The following is an 18,409-nucleotide window of genomic DNA, read 5'->3' as shown; positions in this document are numbered from 1 at the left end:
GATCTCAAACACTACGTTACTCTTTCCTTTTCCACTATTTTAATTTTTAAGGCATACTCTTGCCAACGTACCACTCAAGGTATCAATAGTTATCATACTCACTTTTACTGGCCTTTGTTGAAGAATAGTTCTTCAAAATGTTCTACTACAATTCTTATATTTTAAAATTAAATGAAAAAATTACATAGAGACAAAGAGAGTACGGAAAAACTTATTTTTTCCCCCTCAAAATTATCCTCTTTAAAAAATAATTTTATTTGAAACAAGCTAAAAAAATTTAATAAATAAATAAAAAAGAATGTGAACAGATGAATATATCTACGTATAGAACATGTCTTGAATATATTCAAATGTAAAAATGTTTAATATTTGTATACTTGTTAATCGATTGACAATACAAGTATCGAGTTCACAAAGACTTTGTGTGTATTTGTGTTACTATCTAATTTATAAGTAAGAGAAGAGGGAGTATAATAGAAATAAAGAGAAGGAAAAAAATTAAATTTAAAAAGACAAGAATAATAAAATAAACAAGAGAAGAAAGATGAATGTAAAATATGAGTTCAATGTAATTATGTTAGGATCTAGCATATCTAATTACCTTTTATGTAATATTAATATTTTTCTTTATTAAATGTTTTCTCAATTTCCATCCACATTTACTAATTTTCACCCCCTGTCCCTCACAATGAAATGTCTAATTCATCTATTCTCTCCCAAATTCATTTCTAAAGATGAAATCATAAACAACATTAAATATAAAGATGTATGCAGAGGCACAACAAAGTGATTTTATCCCTAGAAATGCAATATTGAGATGTTCTTTCCTAGTTTTTTAGACATGGTCATTTTCCAATGAATAATCCCTAAAAATATATGCATGGATGGTCAAACAACAATGAAAAATAAAAAAGGAATAATTGAAATTACATTAATAAATAAGACGAACATTTACTTCATGTATTTTTAGTACAAAACAAATAAAATGTTTTAATCTAGGAAAATAAAATAAAATAGTTTTTTTTACCGTAATATTTTTATTTAATTAAAGTATAATAGTGAATTCAATATCTATATCTAAGTATGACACCAATTATAATTAAGTATAGACATTTATATTTTTTTTAATACAGCCAAGGAAAATGAATATCCTACCTAATCATTGATCATTTTTTATTACCATCTAATTATAATCATGCCAAACACGTTCCATTCTATCAAATCAAATAGAAAGTGAAAAGCCAAACCTACCACATAAATAACGTGATTGTGTTCGTCGGATATGATTTATTTTTATATAAAAAGTTATTCCACCTGAATTTTAAATAGTTTATTTAATTAAAAGAAACAGTTAATTTCTTAATTATTTAATTGATTAACTAGTGTATAAAAGTTCACTTTCCGTTATATTGGATCAATTCGAGTCTTACAAGAAAGGCTAATTAATTTGAGGGTTTTGTCTTTCTTACAAGTCTTGAATAAAACTTACATTAATCAGTTTGATTAAAGAAAAATATAATTATTTTAAAAAATTCACTTATTCTTTTTTTTTTGTTACTATAAAATTAACCTACTCAATCAGATGAACATTATATTTCTCTTCGATTATAAATCAGTTTATTTAAACTTATTTATCGAAATAAATATTTATTGTAATAAAATAAAGAACTTTTTATTTCTATACATGTATATCTAAATAATTTCTGTTTAAAAAAAACTTTTTTTAACTTATTTTAAGAAATAAACTTTATTTACGTCTTAAAAAAACATTTATATAAAAAAATACTTATCTTAAAATTATTTTTTAAGTTTAAACAAACTCATCCTATATCATTACTAAAAATATAACAAGATCCTAATTTTATTAAAATTGATGCAACCATTTTCTTGTGAAACTTTATTCAAGAAGTTTCTTTTCATTGACCACATAGCCAATCCAAATAATATTTTTTTTTGGGTTGGAAAAGCAGTTTAGAAAAGAAAATATAGCTTTTTGCATCCGTGGGAGTCATAGATTTATATTTTGTCTACAAAATATACTATTGTATAAAAAATATAATGTTGATTTTTTTTATATGGGTAAAAAGTTTTTTTAGACAATTTATCCATTTCTTTTTACTCTCCTTTTTCAAATAAGTAAAAGAGTAATTTTTTTACTTCTTTTATTTTTTAATTTTGCCCATTTAAATAACATTTTTTACTATTTTTCTATTATTTTGATATCTTTTCTGCTTTTTTTTCTTTCTTTTATCAAAATAATATAGTGTCCACACTAGAAAAAAAAAAAAAGAGTTTTTAGTCCCTATGGTCATACTCTCCAATTTATGTGCTTTTTTTAACTTCCGGTTGTAATGGAGAACTAAAAGCATGTTTTATAATATTATAAATTTTATAAAATAAATTCTACGATATAAAAGTTTAAAGACTAAAAATAAAATTTAACTAAAGTATAGGGTTGAAACATATTTTATCCCTAAAAAAATTATATAATTAAATATAAAAACATAAGTGTTCACCATTTAGAAATTATTTGTCGTGATAAATCATTTTTAACGTAGAAATTTAATTATACAAAAAGAATAACTAATATTAAGAAGCATATCTATGATGAGAAAAGAATATGATTATGATTATATTTGACAAGCTATTTTAGTTTAACTATTTGCTAAACAAATCTTTTTTAATATTTTCTTAATAGTTTTTAATATTTTTTGGAATATTACTTTAAGTAATATTTTTTTAAAATTATAATTTCTAATTTTTTATATTTTCTTTCATTTTTCTCCTTAGTATATTTATTCAACTTCCTAATTACTCTTTTAAAATAAATCATAATTATATTATTTTTCTATTATTTTACACTTTTTAGCTACAGTTAATCTTATCGAACATTCATAATTTAGTAAATTAGTTTTTCAACTTTTAATTACTAGTTAAGTTTTTAGTTTCCAACTAGTTTTGTTAAACATAATTTATATATAACTTATCTCTCTCCACTATGTTCTCTGAAGGGACTTTGAATATCTTGTGTTTATGTTTTTGTTGGATTATTTTTCAATAATTCATGACAATTATTTTTTATAATAAAAATAGGTTAAATATCCCATTTGATCATTTTTTTATTTTTATTTAATTTGATCATTTATTTTTTATAAAACTTATTTTGTTCCTTTATATTTTAAACAAAGGACCAACATGATCATTTTGTAAGTGTAAACTTAACACTATTAATAAAATAAGGATATTAGGGACTAAAAGTTGTCACAAAATATGTAAGTTTTTTTTTCTTCTTCTCACTTCTCCTTCCTCCTCCCTCATCTTCTTCTGCCATCCCAAACCCAATATAAGTAACAAGCCTCCATTATAATTGTTCCAAAAGCTAGTCCAATTGCCAACTAAAATCATATAATCAACATGCCAATGAATCTCTGGAAAAATCTTATTTAAAATGAAACAAGTTGCTATAGATCCATGAACCAGATTAGGGCTTTGTCTTCAGATTGCAACAAGCTTGCCGGCATTTAGGGCTTCAATGGAGGAGTTGATTTTGGGTTTGGGGACTTTAGCGACCTTGATTTTAGGGTGCGGAGGGCATTGCCTTTGGCTTCCATCGTGGTGTGCTTCTCGACAAGGGTTTTGCAGAGGGATTCATCATGGCGGCCATGGGAAAAGAAGATAAGGAACATGAGAGTGAAAGGAGGAAGGAGATGAGGCTTGTTGCTATTACTAGGTAAAACTTACATATTTTGTGCTGCTTTTAGTCGCTAATGTTTTATTTTATTGAAGGTGTTAAGTTTAAACTAATGGAATAATTATTTTTAAAACATAAACAATTGAAATGAGTTGTTTAAAAAATAAAAGAACAAGTTAAATAAAAAAAAGTGAAATAAAAAACTAAATAAGTCCTTTAGTCATAAAATATAAACAAGCCTCCAATCTTAAATGTTTCTATCAACCAAACCTCGAATGAACTAATGTTCTATATTTAATTACTAATAATAACAATACTATTATTTTCAAGTCATACATTAAAATTATTTGACTGTGTGAAAAATTAATAGAAAATGTTCATCAACTCACGAGTGTGATCCCCAATTTAGGGTCGGGTATGGCTTAAAATTCAAGAAGTTAATCCACTGTCACTCTTTTCTTCATTATGATCGATGTCGTACACACAAGGTCATGAACCCTACGCCTTTACGCCATATTCAATATTTGTTCTAATAATTGGAGCTTATTTGTCTCTTACGATTATGGTGAGTTATTTGAGAAAACTAATATTGAAGTCAAGAACGAACTGAGAATAATAATAATAAGGTTTAATTACCCATTTAATCTTTATAGTTTTCAAACTTATCCATTTTAGTCTCTATAGTTAATAAATGACTTTTTTAGTCCATGTAGTTTACCTTTTGATTCCCAATAGGTCCCTATCGTTAAAATTATTTAACACCGTCAAATTATTGTTGCGAGGACCGCACCTCGCACCGTCGGCGACCCCTGGCCTCTTCACTCCCTTCCACTTCTCCTCCGTCGACGATGGCCTGGTGATGAACAATCTGACAGCAGCTGCCGTCACGCACGTCCTCCACAACAAGCACGATTTCCCATCGATGAACGGCGTGCAAGATCTCCTCGTCCTGTTCATCGAAAACGGAGTAAGAAGTAGCGTTCAATTCACTGAGATCGATGCAATTTATTAAATCTAATTTCATTTTCTTTTAGCTTTCATATCGTTTTCCCCATTCTCCAGAGAACCAAACAGTGTGATTAATGGCATACTTGAATCCTGACATAGTCCGTACGGTTCCAACAGAAGGCATTTCCTAGCATCTGGTCAGTGGTCTCGAAAACGCCGTCGAGCGCAATGTCAACCACTGTCGACGTCGAGCACTCACCGGCGTTGTTCATTCTCTTTGCCTGAGCTCTGTTTCCGATGGACAGGACGAGGAGATCCTCCATGCCGTTCACCGACGGGAAATCGCACTTGTTGTGGAGGACGTGCGTGACGACAGCTACTGCTGGATTGTTCATCACTAGGCCGCCGTCGACGACGACGCACGAGATTTTTTCGTCGATGGAGGAGAAGTGGAAGGGAGTGAAGGTAGGGGCCTATTAGAAATTAAAAGGTAAACTACAGAGACTAAAAAGTCACTTATTAACTATAGATAAGTTTGGAGACTATAAGAACTAAATAAGTAATTAAACCTAATAATAATAACAATAATAACGGAACATGAGTTCATCCCAAACACGTTTGATTGATGTTATGTACAAGAGCACGAACGGGAAGATTGCACATGAGAGATGTGCTGTTACTCGAGCAGCACAAGACACACACAAAACTATAAAGTGCTACCTACTCATAAAAGCATAAAGATCAAACTCCTACACAAAGCCCAACAAACTTGTCAAACCTTTACAGCTTCAAAGTTCATACGCGATCGGACCACAAAAAATAAATAAAAAAAAAGAAGAAGAAAAAGAGTGAGTCCGTACACAACAATCTGCTTGAATAATTTGATACACTAGTACGGATCGGTATTGACGTTCATGCGATTCAACAGCACTTGTCTTAGTTTTGGGACTAGATCATTCACCTTCATTTTGTACGCGTCACCCATCTGCACGACAATAGACACCGAAGTTGTCGCAATTTGGGTAATAATTAACAATTATAAATTGAAAATATATTCAGATTAATAGAAGATATATATGCATTAGAAGTAGTTGTAGAGAATTAATGTGTACCTGAGCGATAATAGTAATACCAAGAGTTGAATTCCCAAAGGGCAATACGCTGCTGGCGGTGACACAGAGTTGAAGATTTTCAAGGTGGTCCAATATTTTGAGCTCAACCCCATCTTCCTTCTCGCAATGGATCTCAATGAGTACCTCATTCTCCATCACTCTTGCTTCAACATCAGGGAGCATTTCGCTGGCTCTACAGCAATCCTCAGAATTTGTTTCACTTGAGTTACACACTTCACTCTTCTTGAGGATTATCATTGATTCTTTCCCTCTCATGTTTCTCTGTTCAAGCTCCGTCACGCGTTCTTGAAGTTGTTTCACGTAATCAATTGCTTCGCCAAGTATAGAACTCTTGTCCGTCTATATAAATTAATGTTTATTGCTTGTTAAAGCCATCATCTCATTGTATTACTTATATAAATCATGTTAGAATTAATGTCTCACGTTAAACATATGATTTATGCATGAACTAATAAATAAATAAATAATAATTAAGAATTAAATTGTAATTAGGTTAAATAGTAGTTATAAAAGGATTTAATACTCACTAACGTGAAATAAAGTCATCTTCCTGACAAAAAGTGTTCTCTGTGACATCTAGTTATCGCAAACGTAGATAGACAAGAAAAGTCAAGAAAGTAAAATCTTGTTTATGCATAGGAGAGAAATCTCATTATGAAAATACATATATATTATTTATCTATTATTGGTGAAAATCATATATTTCAAGATCTTATTGATTTTTTATAATTATTAATCTAGGGAATCCTTAAAATTTAAGGATGGTGTGAGAGCAAGGTTGTATCACATAAATAAATCATTCAAAGACAAGTTAATCTTAGTGTTAATTAGCTAGTTAGTTGGAAGTTAGTTTAGTTGGTTGGAAGTTATTATATATAAACATATGTACAACTTTCAGAATTAACTCAATACCCAGAATTCCATTCATTGTTTCCTATTTTCTTTTCTCTCTAGCTTTTCTTGCAAGTTTTCTCGGTTAGCTCTACATTTGGTAGGCACGAGGTTTATGATTGTCTTCCTTTTTTATTTCACGTGGGTACAAGTAGTGTGCTTCAAATCATTCTTTGTTTCTCAAACATGGATTCAACACTATCACTGCTCTATTAGATTTGTTGAATGATATTGTTTTGTCAGGCAATGATTTGATTGAAATACAAGATATTACACAGCTGCTAGATAATGCTTTTAAGATAAAGGATTTAGGTTACTTGAGATACTTCTTAGGTTTTGAAGTAGCCAGAAAACTTACTGGTATCAATCTATGTCAAAGAAAGTATGTCTTAGACATTCTCAGTGATGTTGGTATGCTTGGATCTAAGCCAGTACCTACTCCGTCAGATTATGCTACTAAGCTGAATCAACAATCAAGAACTCCTCTTTCAATGGAAGATGTTTCCTCTTTCAGAAGGTTAATTGGTAGGCTAGTCTACTTGACTAATACACTACCATATATCACTTATGTTGTGCAAAATCTGAGCCAATTTGTTGTTGCTCCCACCTAAACTCATCAACAGGCTGTTGTTCGAATTCTCAGATATATTAAGGGATCCCCAGTAGCATGGATTTTCCTTTCTATTGCAAGTAAAGTTCATTTAAAGGGGTTTTGTGATTTTCACTAAGATGGTTGAATTGACACCAGAAGTTCTATCACTGATTATGCTACTTATATTGGCGACTCATTAATTTCATGGAAATCCAAGAAACAAGCCATGTATCCAGAGGCTCATCAGAAGCCGAATACAGAGCACTAGCCAGTGCCATTTGTGAACTACAATGGCTTACCTATCTGCTGGAAGAATTCAAAGTAGACTTTTAGAAACATGCTACTTTGTATTGTGATAACAAATCTACCCTTCACATAGTTATGAATCTAGTGTTTCATGAAAAGCATATTGAGATTGACTGTCACATAGTTCGAGAGAAGGTGTTAAGTGATCTTCTGAAGTTGCTTCACATTCCTTCTGCAAATCAATTGGTTGATGTTTACACTAAAGCCCTAATGTTTGGTGCTTTTAAATTTCTGCATTCCGGACTAGGTATGTCTAATAGTCATTCCTAGTTTGAGGGGACTCATAGTATTACTTAACTAGTTAGTTGGAAGTTAGTTTAGTTGGTTGAAACTAGTAATAATTAATTAGAAGTTAGTTTAGTTGGTTGGAAATTAGTTACTGTTGTAATGAATTATATATAACCATCCATATAACTTTCAGAATTAACTCAATTATGGAATCTCATTCATTATTTCCCTTTTTTTTTTCTTTAGCTTTTCTTGCAAATTTTTTCGGTTAACTTTGCATTCAACAATAACAAACAGGAGGTTTATGAAATAAAAACACTCATAAGACACTTTGTCCTTTATATGAGCTTTTGGGCGTTTGATGACAACGACGATGTTTATATTACACACGTAAACAATTATATATAGTGCATTTAATTTATTTTTAAAATAAATCAATAAAAAATAAATTAAGCATATATTATAATTTTAACTTATTAAATATTCAAAATAATATATCTTTATTTATATACTTGTTTTACAGTTTCTAAAAAGAAGCCGTGTTCACATATAGACAAAGACACATAATCTCCTCATGCCTTGAGTCCAGGCATATAGCATTAGCATGTGCGTGTGATGTTATTATTACAGTTGTACTCACTTTTCGGGCTTTATTAGTAGAGTATACTACAATTTTATTTTAAAGCTTTTCTTATGTGTTTTGTTTCGGAAATGTCAAGACCCCGTCGTCATCGCTGCAGCTGCAGCACAACACAACCCATCGATGTTTGTGAAGATCAAAATTAATAATTTTAAGTTTTCATCTAAAAATAACAGAATATATCAAGTAAGGAACTAATATTTCTAATATCTCTCAAAAGTTAATCTATATACGAAGGAAAGAATTAAAAAAAGAAAATCATAAGAATATACTCTAATCTCTACATAGGATTCCACTATTCCATTTCCAGTACCGAGGCGAAAGATGAGAGCAGAATCTGTAATTAAACAGATGTTTTATCGACTAGTGTAGGATCTTAACAACGTTAGTAAAAGAATTAACAATAGCAGAATTATTTATTTATTGAATATGACGTTGTAGCTCTTGATCGTATATTAAAAACATATATGTTTGAATTGAACTAAGGCTTAAACAGTGACATTAGATTGTTGTTGTAAGAAAAGGAAAAGTGAGAAATGAATGGATGATGGATGAATTAGAGAAGCAAGGTACCTTCTTCAAGCCAGGGATAGTGGCTGAAAGAGCAATGAACTTCTGGGTGAGTTCCTGTCTCCTTTTTCTTTCGGCCATAATGTGATCCAGAGTCTGGGAACAGCTTCTACCCCTCTTTCCAGGCTGGGTGTTGGGGTTTGGTTTAATTGGTTCTAAGTTGAGATTTTGTGGCTGGCGTGTGCGTTTTCTGGAAGTGGGTTCAGGAGTAGCTGGTATTATGGTGGAGTTATCAAAAGACAAAATGTATGTCCTCGGAGGCCTTTTGGCTGACCCAACGGTTACCATCTCACTCTCAGAAGGTTCACTGAGGATGTTTCTCAGGAACTCCTCCTCATCCCTCAGATCCCTGTCTTCCTCCATTCCCTGTTTACAATCATTTCAAACACAGACCATCAATATATACATCCATGATTATGAGACTATAGCAGCTAGTATCATTACCATATCAAGAGGCCAATTCTCCCATGATTGCTCCATTAGAACGACAAATTAAACTGCCTGTTCTGTCTTCCCCAGCACCAACAACAACTCTCATGACAACCACGGCATTTAAATAACAACAATTACTATATACTACCAATATACTCTAATATAATAAATAAAATATTACTTCCTTCCTTCGATACATTATGATTTTCAAGTAAAAAAAAAAAATCTCAAAATAATTATTATTTTATTTTTTTAATATAATATTAATTAATTTTTACACTCGTACATATTTCTTACTTATGATATTAATAATATCAACTAAAAAATAAAAATAATAAATAATAATAATGTTAATATTATAAAGTTATTATTCTTTTTTATTTAAGTTATTATTTTTTAATATATATAAAATAATCTGAAACGAGAATTATACTTCAACGGAAGTAATAATCACTTTGATATTTTTTTTCTTCCTTTAAACAATTGCATGTGAATTTTTATTATTTATAGATATATAGGCATCTAATTAACATTCAAATAAATGTTATGCATTTAATATTTAATAATTACGTTAGTTGTTTAAATTAGACTCAAATTCTTAAATGAAATCTTAAATTTGAGTCTCATAAAAAAAATTAAGAGAAGATATATTTTTTTATAAAGATGAATTACAATAAATTAAACGTGGTAAAAAATGTAGTTTGTATCAACACATAAATATATGATAAATGAAACTTTTTAACGATAAATTTATTTAGTGTAAATAAATAAAAGTATATCTCTTGTTAATTTTCATGTATTGTAATTAAAAAATAATACATTTTGTTTATTTAGTTAAAAATGATTTTTACATTTCCCCCCTTAAATATTACTTTTCATTAGAGAATTTAGATGCTTTTCAATAGAAAAATATTTATTTTTAGTAAAATAAAATCATTTAAGCACTGATGTAGATAGTGGACGGTGGGGGAGAGAACAGACAATGGAAAATATAAAGATTCGTTTATCATGCTGCTTTTATTTCAGCCTTTCGATCACTGATTGTGTGTATGTGAACGCGGGAGATGATTTAATGATAATAATGTATGGCTGCCAACTCATATCAGCAACATCACGTGGGACCTCCTGCACTGTTGAGTCAATCAATGCTTCTTCTTCTTTTTTTTTTTTGCTGAATGAGTGAATCAATGCTAGTAGCCTAGTACTAGCTTCACATTAAACCGGGTTCACATAAATGAGTCCTCATTTTTTTTTAGAATAATTTAATAATTTTTAAAAATGTACGTATAAAGCATTAGATGTCGTTCATTCGAATAACATTAAATTTAAATTTTTAAATTTGATCTTCAGTTCTTATCTTAATATATACATATATATATAATTAAAAAGAAAAAAATTCAAAAAAAAGTAATCAGACAAAAATTAGGTTTTTTAAGTGGAGTTTAATCATCTACAAAAAATAATAAATAATTTTTACTATTGTTAATATGAAAAAAATACATTTTGATATACAAGATTATATGATAAAATTTAAATAAAATTGGGGTTGAGAAGATCTCTCTCAAAATACCATTTCCTCTTTTTCACATTAAATAGGACGCGAGTATTAATAAAAACAAACGAATAATTAGAACGTAAGTCTGAATGAAGTTGGGGATTTGCCGAAATAATTCTGCCCAAAAGAATGATTGCTTACAAAAATTGATAAACTTTAGCTGTACCAACTCCCCCCTTGTGATGGAGTTAAATAAGAATATAATAATGAATGACATTTACTTCTAGTTGAATTTGACACATAAACTTCATGCCTTACTGTATTTTTTTTTCTTCATGTAATTAGAAACCTGATTATTTCCAAGGTCTAACCAAAGTCCGCTTTTTCAACGTTCTATAAATCAAGCACGTGCAACACTTGAATACTGAAGCATATATCCATCACTACCACACATTATGTTTAGCAACACCTAAATTTGCAATTAGTAAATTTTTTAAAAGTAACATTAAAGTTCGTTGAAGAATAACATTATATTGTGCCCATATTTAACCTCAATTCAAATTTTAGTGGGACAATTTTCTTTAACGCATTGTTTGGTAGCCCTGATTTAGAGCGTATGAGCTAAGACAGAAATGGTCTACCCGATTTGATAAAGTGGAGATTGTGAGGAAATGAGTTGTTGGTGTCTTGGTGGATCCCATAATGAAGGGAGGTTTTGCACCTTGTAAGTGGGTGTATGATATCAAGTATTTGTTTATAGACATTTTCCCTTGCGTATTCTAATAGTTTCAGATATACCTATGGATATAATTGTAACTTCACACGTTTTTAAAAATCTCTCATTTTATTTTATTCAAATAATAAAAAAATTATTATCTTTATTTACTTTATTTCTCACTTATTTTTCTACAACCAAACAACTCAAGTCTTGAATTTATTTTAACTTCATTTATCATTTTAAAAATTATTTCTCTTTTATTTTCATCTCACAATTAATATCAACATAAGTTAAATTATTTTGACAAGGACTCGATCATTCATGGTAAAATAAGTGATTGTATCTACAAGAGTTCTTAAACATAAGTCCAAAATTCAATAGAATAATAATACATATTGTTAAAAAGTAGATACATGTGTGGAGTTGGGGCCTAGATTAATTTACAGGTAGGTAAGAATCACCTGGCAATCTCACTTATGCATGTCGTGGCTTAACACTATCATCTGTAGGGATTGGCAACTTCTTTCAAAGATCAACCATTAAAAGACAATCTAGAGAAAAACTAGTCTTCATTAGATGTAAAGTATAAGAATTGGTTAACTTTAAAAGTGTAATTGATAAGTTTAAATGATACAGTCTAAAAGGAAATAAAAATGTTTTGAGAATAAAATATAGGGAACCAAAAAATTGTATAATAAAGTTATAATGGTTTTAATGAAAGATACATGCATAAAATATAACATGTAAAATTTAATTACTAATACATTATAAATATAAGAAGTCACACTCACATTTACTAATATCATATAACTTCATCTTGTGTAAAGTAACGATGTATAATTTTCTTTAAAAAAAATTCAAACTTGACAAAAAAAAATCGTCCATGCTCTTGAGAGAAGCATCATAATTCAATACAAAGAATATAGGAAATGTATTTCCAAAAATCAAAATAAATATTTCATCCAAAATTAAGAAGAAACTAATGTTATTGGTAACACGTGAAACTAACGTTTTACGATTAAAACTGTACTTTAACCTAAAAATTTGATAAGAAAAAAATATGAAAACAATAATACTAGAAAAAGAAATGTTAAAGAAAAGCATTTTTTAACCTCGGTATTTTTGTCTAATGGAAAGAACCGAAGTACCAAAATAAAATTGAATATTTTGATGGAATATACAGTAGATGTGTACAAAGGAATGGAATAAAATCTAATGAGATAAGAAGAAAACCAGAGAACTATAGCGGGAGGTACAGGGGAGGCGAGAAATCTTAAGTTGGTTAAAATATTTTAATTAATTTTTAATTTTTGTATTAGTTAAAAAAAATTATTTAATTATTCAATAAATTAATTGTTTTTATTATTTTTGGGGAATTTTTAGTGTTTTTTAAATGTTATTTGACGGAATATTGTTTAAAATGTTAATTTTTAACTTCTAATATTTTATACTTTTTTATTTTTATTATTAATAAATTTATTTATTTATCTTTTTAAAATAAATTAGAATTTTAATAATTATTTTATCATTTTATACATTCAAACTATTTTAATAATTAATTTTACTAAATAATTTTAATTTAATAAATTATTTATGAACTTCTAATTAATTTTCAATCTTTCCGCCAGTTTTGTTGAATATAGGTGTGCATGAAAAAAAAATGAGAGCGTGACAGAGTGGAAGGGAAAAAGACAATTAAAACAGAAAACGACGCACCCTTTTGTTGGCCCAAGAAATCAGTCTCCGACTCCGAGTAAAGCGCACACACTGATCTAAACATGTGAGTGAGGTGAATGAGCCACAACCGCACAGGAGGGCAGCTTTTTCAATAAGGTCAAATTTGGTGTCCACATCATTCCACTTTAGTTTGTGACCAAAGACAACATTTTTTAAGGGCAACCAAAGACAACATTTTTTAAGGGCAACCAAAGACAACATTATTGCCTATTTTATTTTACTTTGAAACAAAGATTTGCAATTAGGGATTCTTCAAAATACTGAATAAAGCTGAATTCACAACATACATTAAGTTTATAAAAAATTATTTGAATTTCATCTCCACAAAATATATCATTGCAAAAAAGTGAAAAGCCTCAAGTGTAATTAAATCCTCAATAAGTGATTATAGTTGTTGTTAATAAAGAAAATGTATGTCTTGTACTTAGGGTAGGTATACATACCAATCCAACATGTTTAAGGTGAGTATGTAAAACCTGCATTTTAGACGATCAAGATATGTCTGATATGAAAAAATAAATGAAATTTTTTAAGGTTCGTATGCTGCCCACAAAAATCAGTAGATAATAGGACCTGTCCACATGCCTAAATATTAATTTTAAAAATATTTTTTAATAAAATAAATATTTTAAAAAAAAACAAAATTTATAAAATTAAAAGAAAAATTAACCTTATTTTTTTAAGCTAACATATCACATAAAAATATATCAACATTTTAAACATAATAAATTAATAATAATAATCTAAATTAAAGATTAAAATCTTAACATAATAAATTAATAATACTTACAAATAAACTTAAAACGTTAACAATGTGTTAAATCGGCATGACATGGATCTTTATACCCCCGCTACTTGTACTTTAAGATAGTTTTGAACAAAAATATTAACGGTTGGAGAAGGGTTTTCTGTTGTATTAAATAATATTATTTTAGTTATTTTTACCTTTTGGATAATTTTTACAGTAGATTGTTTGACAAGGACATTTACATTGAATAGAATATAAATTTATAACAAGACTCAGTTTAATTCTTAAAAAATACAGTTAAAATTAATTTGGAAATAATATTTGAATAGATTGTTCAGTATGAACCATAGATAGGGATAGGGTAGGAAATAAAAAAGGGAGAAAGGGAAACACATTAACAGAAATAAAGAACAAGAGTAAGACATATAGAGTTGGTTGAAAGAACACCATTGATATATATATATATATATATATATATATATATATATATATATATGGTTGCTGAGGCATCAATAATCAATAAAGAAACACAATTCAGGCAATCGACATACAGCAGAGTGAGCAGACAATAAATAGAAGAATACTCACAATCAATTTCGAAACGATGGATCACATTAATAAGCATAACCCTTGTAGCTGAAATTAACGAAGCTAAGCCTGCAACATACATTTTTTTTGCGAGGCAAATCAGCACACAATGTTCTAGACCTAGAGAGGTGACACACGAAAATAGCCTAAATACTACGAGGTCTTGGCCGAATTTTCAAACCAGTTAACTGAGAATCTGGTTTGGGCCATTAGTTTTCTTCGATCCTAGCTACCATCTTAATTAATTGTAACTTGTTAATTTGATACACTAGCATGGATCACTGAGGCACTTCATATAACTTGAAAAGATCCTGCGTCAGTTTGCTCATCAATTCATCCCCCGTCATGTTGTATTCCTCACCCATCTATAATCCAGCAACATGTTAATTAATGTTCCAACAATCGAACTTTAAATTAATGTATGATTAAAATCAGAGATATACCTGAGCAATAATGGTGATGTTGAGAGTATTTTTTCCAAGTGGCAGGACGTTGCTACTGACAATAGAAAGATGCATATTTTCAAGTAAGGTGAGTAGTTTGAGGAAGATGCCCTTTGGTTTCTCACAAAGGATTCTAATAAGTACTTCCCTCTCTAACTCTAGACCTATTGCTTCGACTTGGAGTTGAGGGAGCACGTGATTAGAGTTTTTTTCACAATGAGGATGAGATTGGAGGCACTTCTTAGTAAAGATCATCATCGACTTCTTGTTGCTACTCTCTTGCTCCAGCACAGCTATGCGTCCTTTAAGTTGTTTCACGTAATTAATAGCTTCACTCAGTACAGAGGCCTTGTCTATCTATCAACATACCAATTAAATACAAAATCTGCTTTTCTTTAAAAAATGCAATAGCTATCTAATGTTATAACTACCGTTTGGTGATAAATAAATACACAACCGCACATGCAAAGAAAATCTATTTGATCCAATAATTATCCAAGTGCTAAATGTACAAGGACTTGATGAACTTGAGATTTTAATTGGTTAGAATCTCTATCAGCTAATCTATATACTCCCTCAGTCCCTCCCTAATTCCTTAATTATTATAAGATATTTTTAACTAATTTACATCTCTTAATTTAATTAATCAGATTAATTTTATCAATTGTTTATATTCTTACTTTATTTTTTTATTCACTTAATTATTTTTTATTAATATTTGACGAAAGAATAATTAAGTAAGAGTGTATAAGAAAAATAATAACTAATGCATATAAAAATTTTAAAAAAATCTTATAAAAATAAAATAAATAAATTTTTAAAAAGGATCTTATACTTAAAAGAAAGAAGAAATATATCTTTAGTGATATACTCATAGCTAAACCAAAAATAGATTATGTGGTAGGTTGCCAACGAGCTGCACAATAAACTCCTATCCTTAGTAATAATTCACACACTGTCAGAATTGTAAGAGAATTGGATATGCTAGTTACTCCAATTTAACAAGACTAAATATCATAGAATCGAAAGTAGAAAAGAGGAGGATCATAGAAGAAACGCATGTGCTAGAAAATGATAAAAGATATAATGACAGTTATAAGTGCTATATATATATATATAACTTATTTCTAATAAACTAATACTTCCACTTTTGTTATTTATAAAACCTAAATTTAAAATATGTTTTTTTTATAAGACTTAATTTATAATATTTTTTGTATTAATTATTTGTAGACTAGAAATATTTATTATTAAAAGAAGAAAGAAAATATATTGACAAATCATTAGAATAAAAAAAATGTTAATGATAATAATAATTTTAGAAAAAAATTATAAATTTAAAATAAATTTATTACTATTAACTAAATTCACTACTTTTCATAATCTTAATAAATTAAACAATTGAATCCTATGAAGTATTATTCTTATCAGGTATGGAGCCAAATAAAGCTTAAAGCCAATTGAGAACTATAGAAAGTTAAAACCAATAACTTCCAGTTGGGTGTTAAACTAGTCAAACATAGCCTAACCCAACTCAATTATTACTAGGCATATATTCTTAAAATGGAAAACATAAATTATAGGACAGTCTGAATTTTTATCGTTCTCATTCTCTAGCTAGCTCCAATTTCTCTTCTAAATTTCAAAATCTAGATAGTTAATCGTTATTTGAAGACATATCGTGACAGTACATATTCACACGTGATACTATTTTTTATTTATTTTTCATTTCCTAATTCCAGTCTCCAAATAGTCCAACCTACTTTCTGAATCTATTACTTTCGATCTCTTTTTCTTTTATACGTCTCTCAATCTAGCTACACTATTTTATTCACCCAGCAGCTTCTCTTACAAATTATTTCTAACCTTATTTTTTTTCATTACCAACAATTTCCACTCATTCCTTTATTTTTATCTCTCTATTTGTCGTCCTTCTAGCTTCGATCACAGGCAAAAAATTGGAAACATTTTCCATAGAAATATTAAATTTTGAAGTGTTTAATTAACAACAGCAAACGATAAAATGATACTAGAGAGTGATGCAGAGATTTAAGGTAAAAGAAGGAGCAGTGACCTTCTTCAAGCCAGGTATAATAGCTGAAAGCGCTATGAATCTCTCTGCCATTAGCTGTCTCCTTTTTCTCTCGGACATAATGTGATCCCGTGTGGGTGTCTCCCAAGAGCTTCTACCCCTCTTTGCTCCTGTTTGTACATGTGTTTCATTTGCAACACAGTACAAGGTTGGATTTGGATGCTCTTCACTGAAGAAGGAGATGTCGCCGCCCATATCCTATAAAAGCAAAATATCAAATTTAGGATACGCATGACATGATAACATTATCAAATGCCAAATCACCATTACCAGATCAGATAACCAATCGTCCATGATAGTAGACACTCAAAGAAAGAGGTATCTATCTTTTTTTCTCGGAGAACAAGTTTCCAGACCAGTTATATTTATAAAATAACGATCTTCTGTGGTCACCCAGATCTAGCTAGTTTACAGAGAAAGATCAGTAATAGAGTCAAGCCACGGATAATTTGACCCTCATGTGAATGATGTGATTAAAACAGACAAAAAGATAAATTAATTAAATATGTTTTTGTAACCTATCTTTTTAATCTTTTAAATTAAAATTTATATTTTTTATTTTTAATTGTAAAAAAGATTGTTTATTGATTTTTATTGTTTAGATTTATAATTTATGACACTTTTTTACTTCAAAAGAAAATAAGAAGAATATTTCTTGAAATTTAAAGACTAAAAATATAAATTTTAATTTAAAGAACTAAAAAGATACACACCAAAATTTGAAAAAAATATAATATTAAAAATTATTGACAAAAATATTTTGATACTTAAAATCTTTCTTTGATTTAAATTTAAGATTCCATCTTCAATTTAAATATGAAATCACAACTAATATTATTTTCTCCTAAAATAAACTAATTTGATAAGAGAAATTAATTAGATATCAAATAAAAAATCTTAGATATTTTTTAATTACACAAAAACAATTTTGATTTATTACATTATAATGATTATATTGCTACAAAATATTAGAAACACACTTCTTTAAATATGTTTTTTTTATTAATAATTCATAATTACAACTTTTTTGGATACACTTACTGTATGTAAAAAAAAAATGTCACATCAAAGTTTATTAGAAACATAAATGCGATGTAGTCCATGAAGAGTATGTAATACTTTTTCTATATATTAATCTAAGATATAAAAAAGGATGG

At 28.9% G+C, this 18,409-nt stretch overlaps 2 protein-coding genes across 2 annotated transcripts; both read right to left on the bottom strand.

Moving 5' to 3' along the window:
• Positions 1-5,197: 5,197 nt before the first annotated feature.
• On the bottom strand, positions 5,198-9,558 carry LOC114374778 (transcription factor bHLH25-like). Its single transcript, XM_028332460.1, has 4 exons — positions 9,444-9,558; positions 9,003-9,365; positions 5,752-6,111; positions 5,198-5,624 (listed from the first exon to the last, which is right to left on the bottom strand). Exons 1-4 carry the CDS (start codon positions 9,477-9,479, stop codon positions 5,529-5,531), a joined length of 855 nt encoding a protein of 284 aa, XP_028188261.1. The 5' UTR covers positions 9,480-9,558; the 3' UTR covers positions 5,198-5,528.
• Positions 9,559-14,677: 5,119 nt separating this feature from the next.
• Positions 14,678-17,674, bottom strand: LOC114375788 (transcription factor bHLH19-like). Its single transcript, XM_028333649.1, has 4 exons — positions 17,523-17,674; positions 17,235-17,450; positions 15,161-15,517; positions 14,678-15,082 (listed from the first exon to the last, which is right to left on the bottom strand). Exons 1-4 carry the CDS (start codon positions 17,544-17,546, stop codon positions 14,996-14,998), a joined length of 684 nt encoding a protein of 227 aa, XP_028189450.1. The 5' UTR covers positions 17,547-17,674; the 3' UTR covers positions 14,678-14,995.
• Between the last annotated feature and the right edge of the window lie 735 nt (positions 17,675-18,409).

This window comes from Glycine soja, chromosome 11, assembly GCF_004193775.1.
Source record: "Glycine soja cultivar W05 chromosome 11, ASM419377v2, whole genome shotgun sequence".
NCBI classification, from domain to species: Eukaryota; Viridiplantae; Streptophyta; class Magnoliopsida; order Fabales; family Fabaceae; genus Glycine; species Glycine soja.
This window is presented reverse-complemented; position numbering and strand designations above follow the sequence as displayed.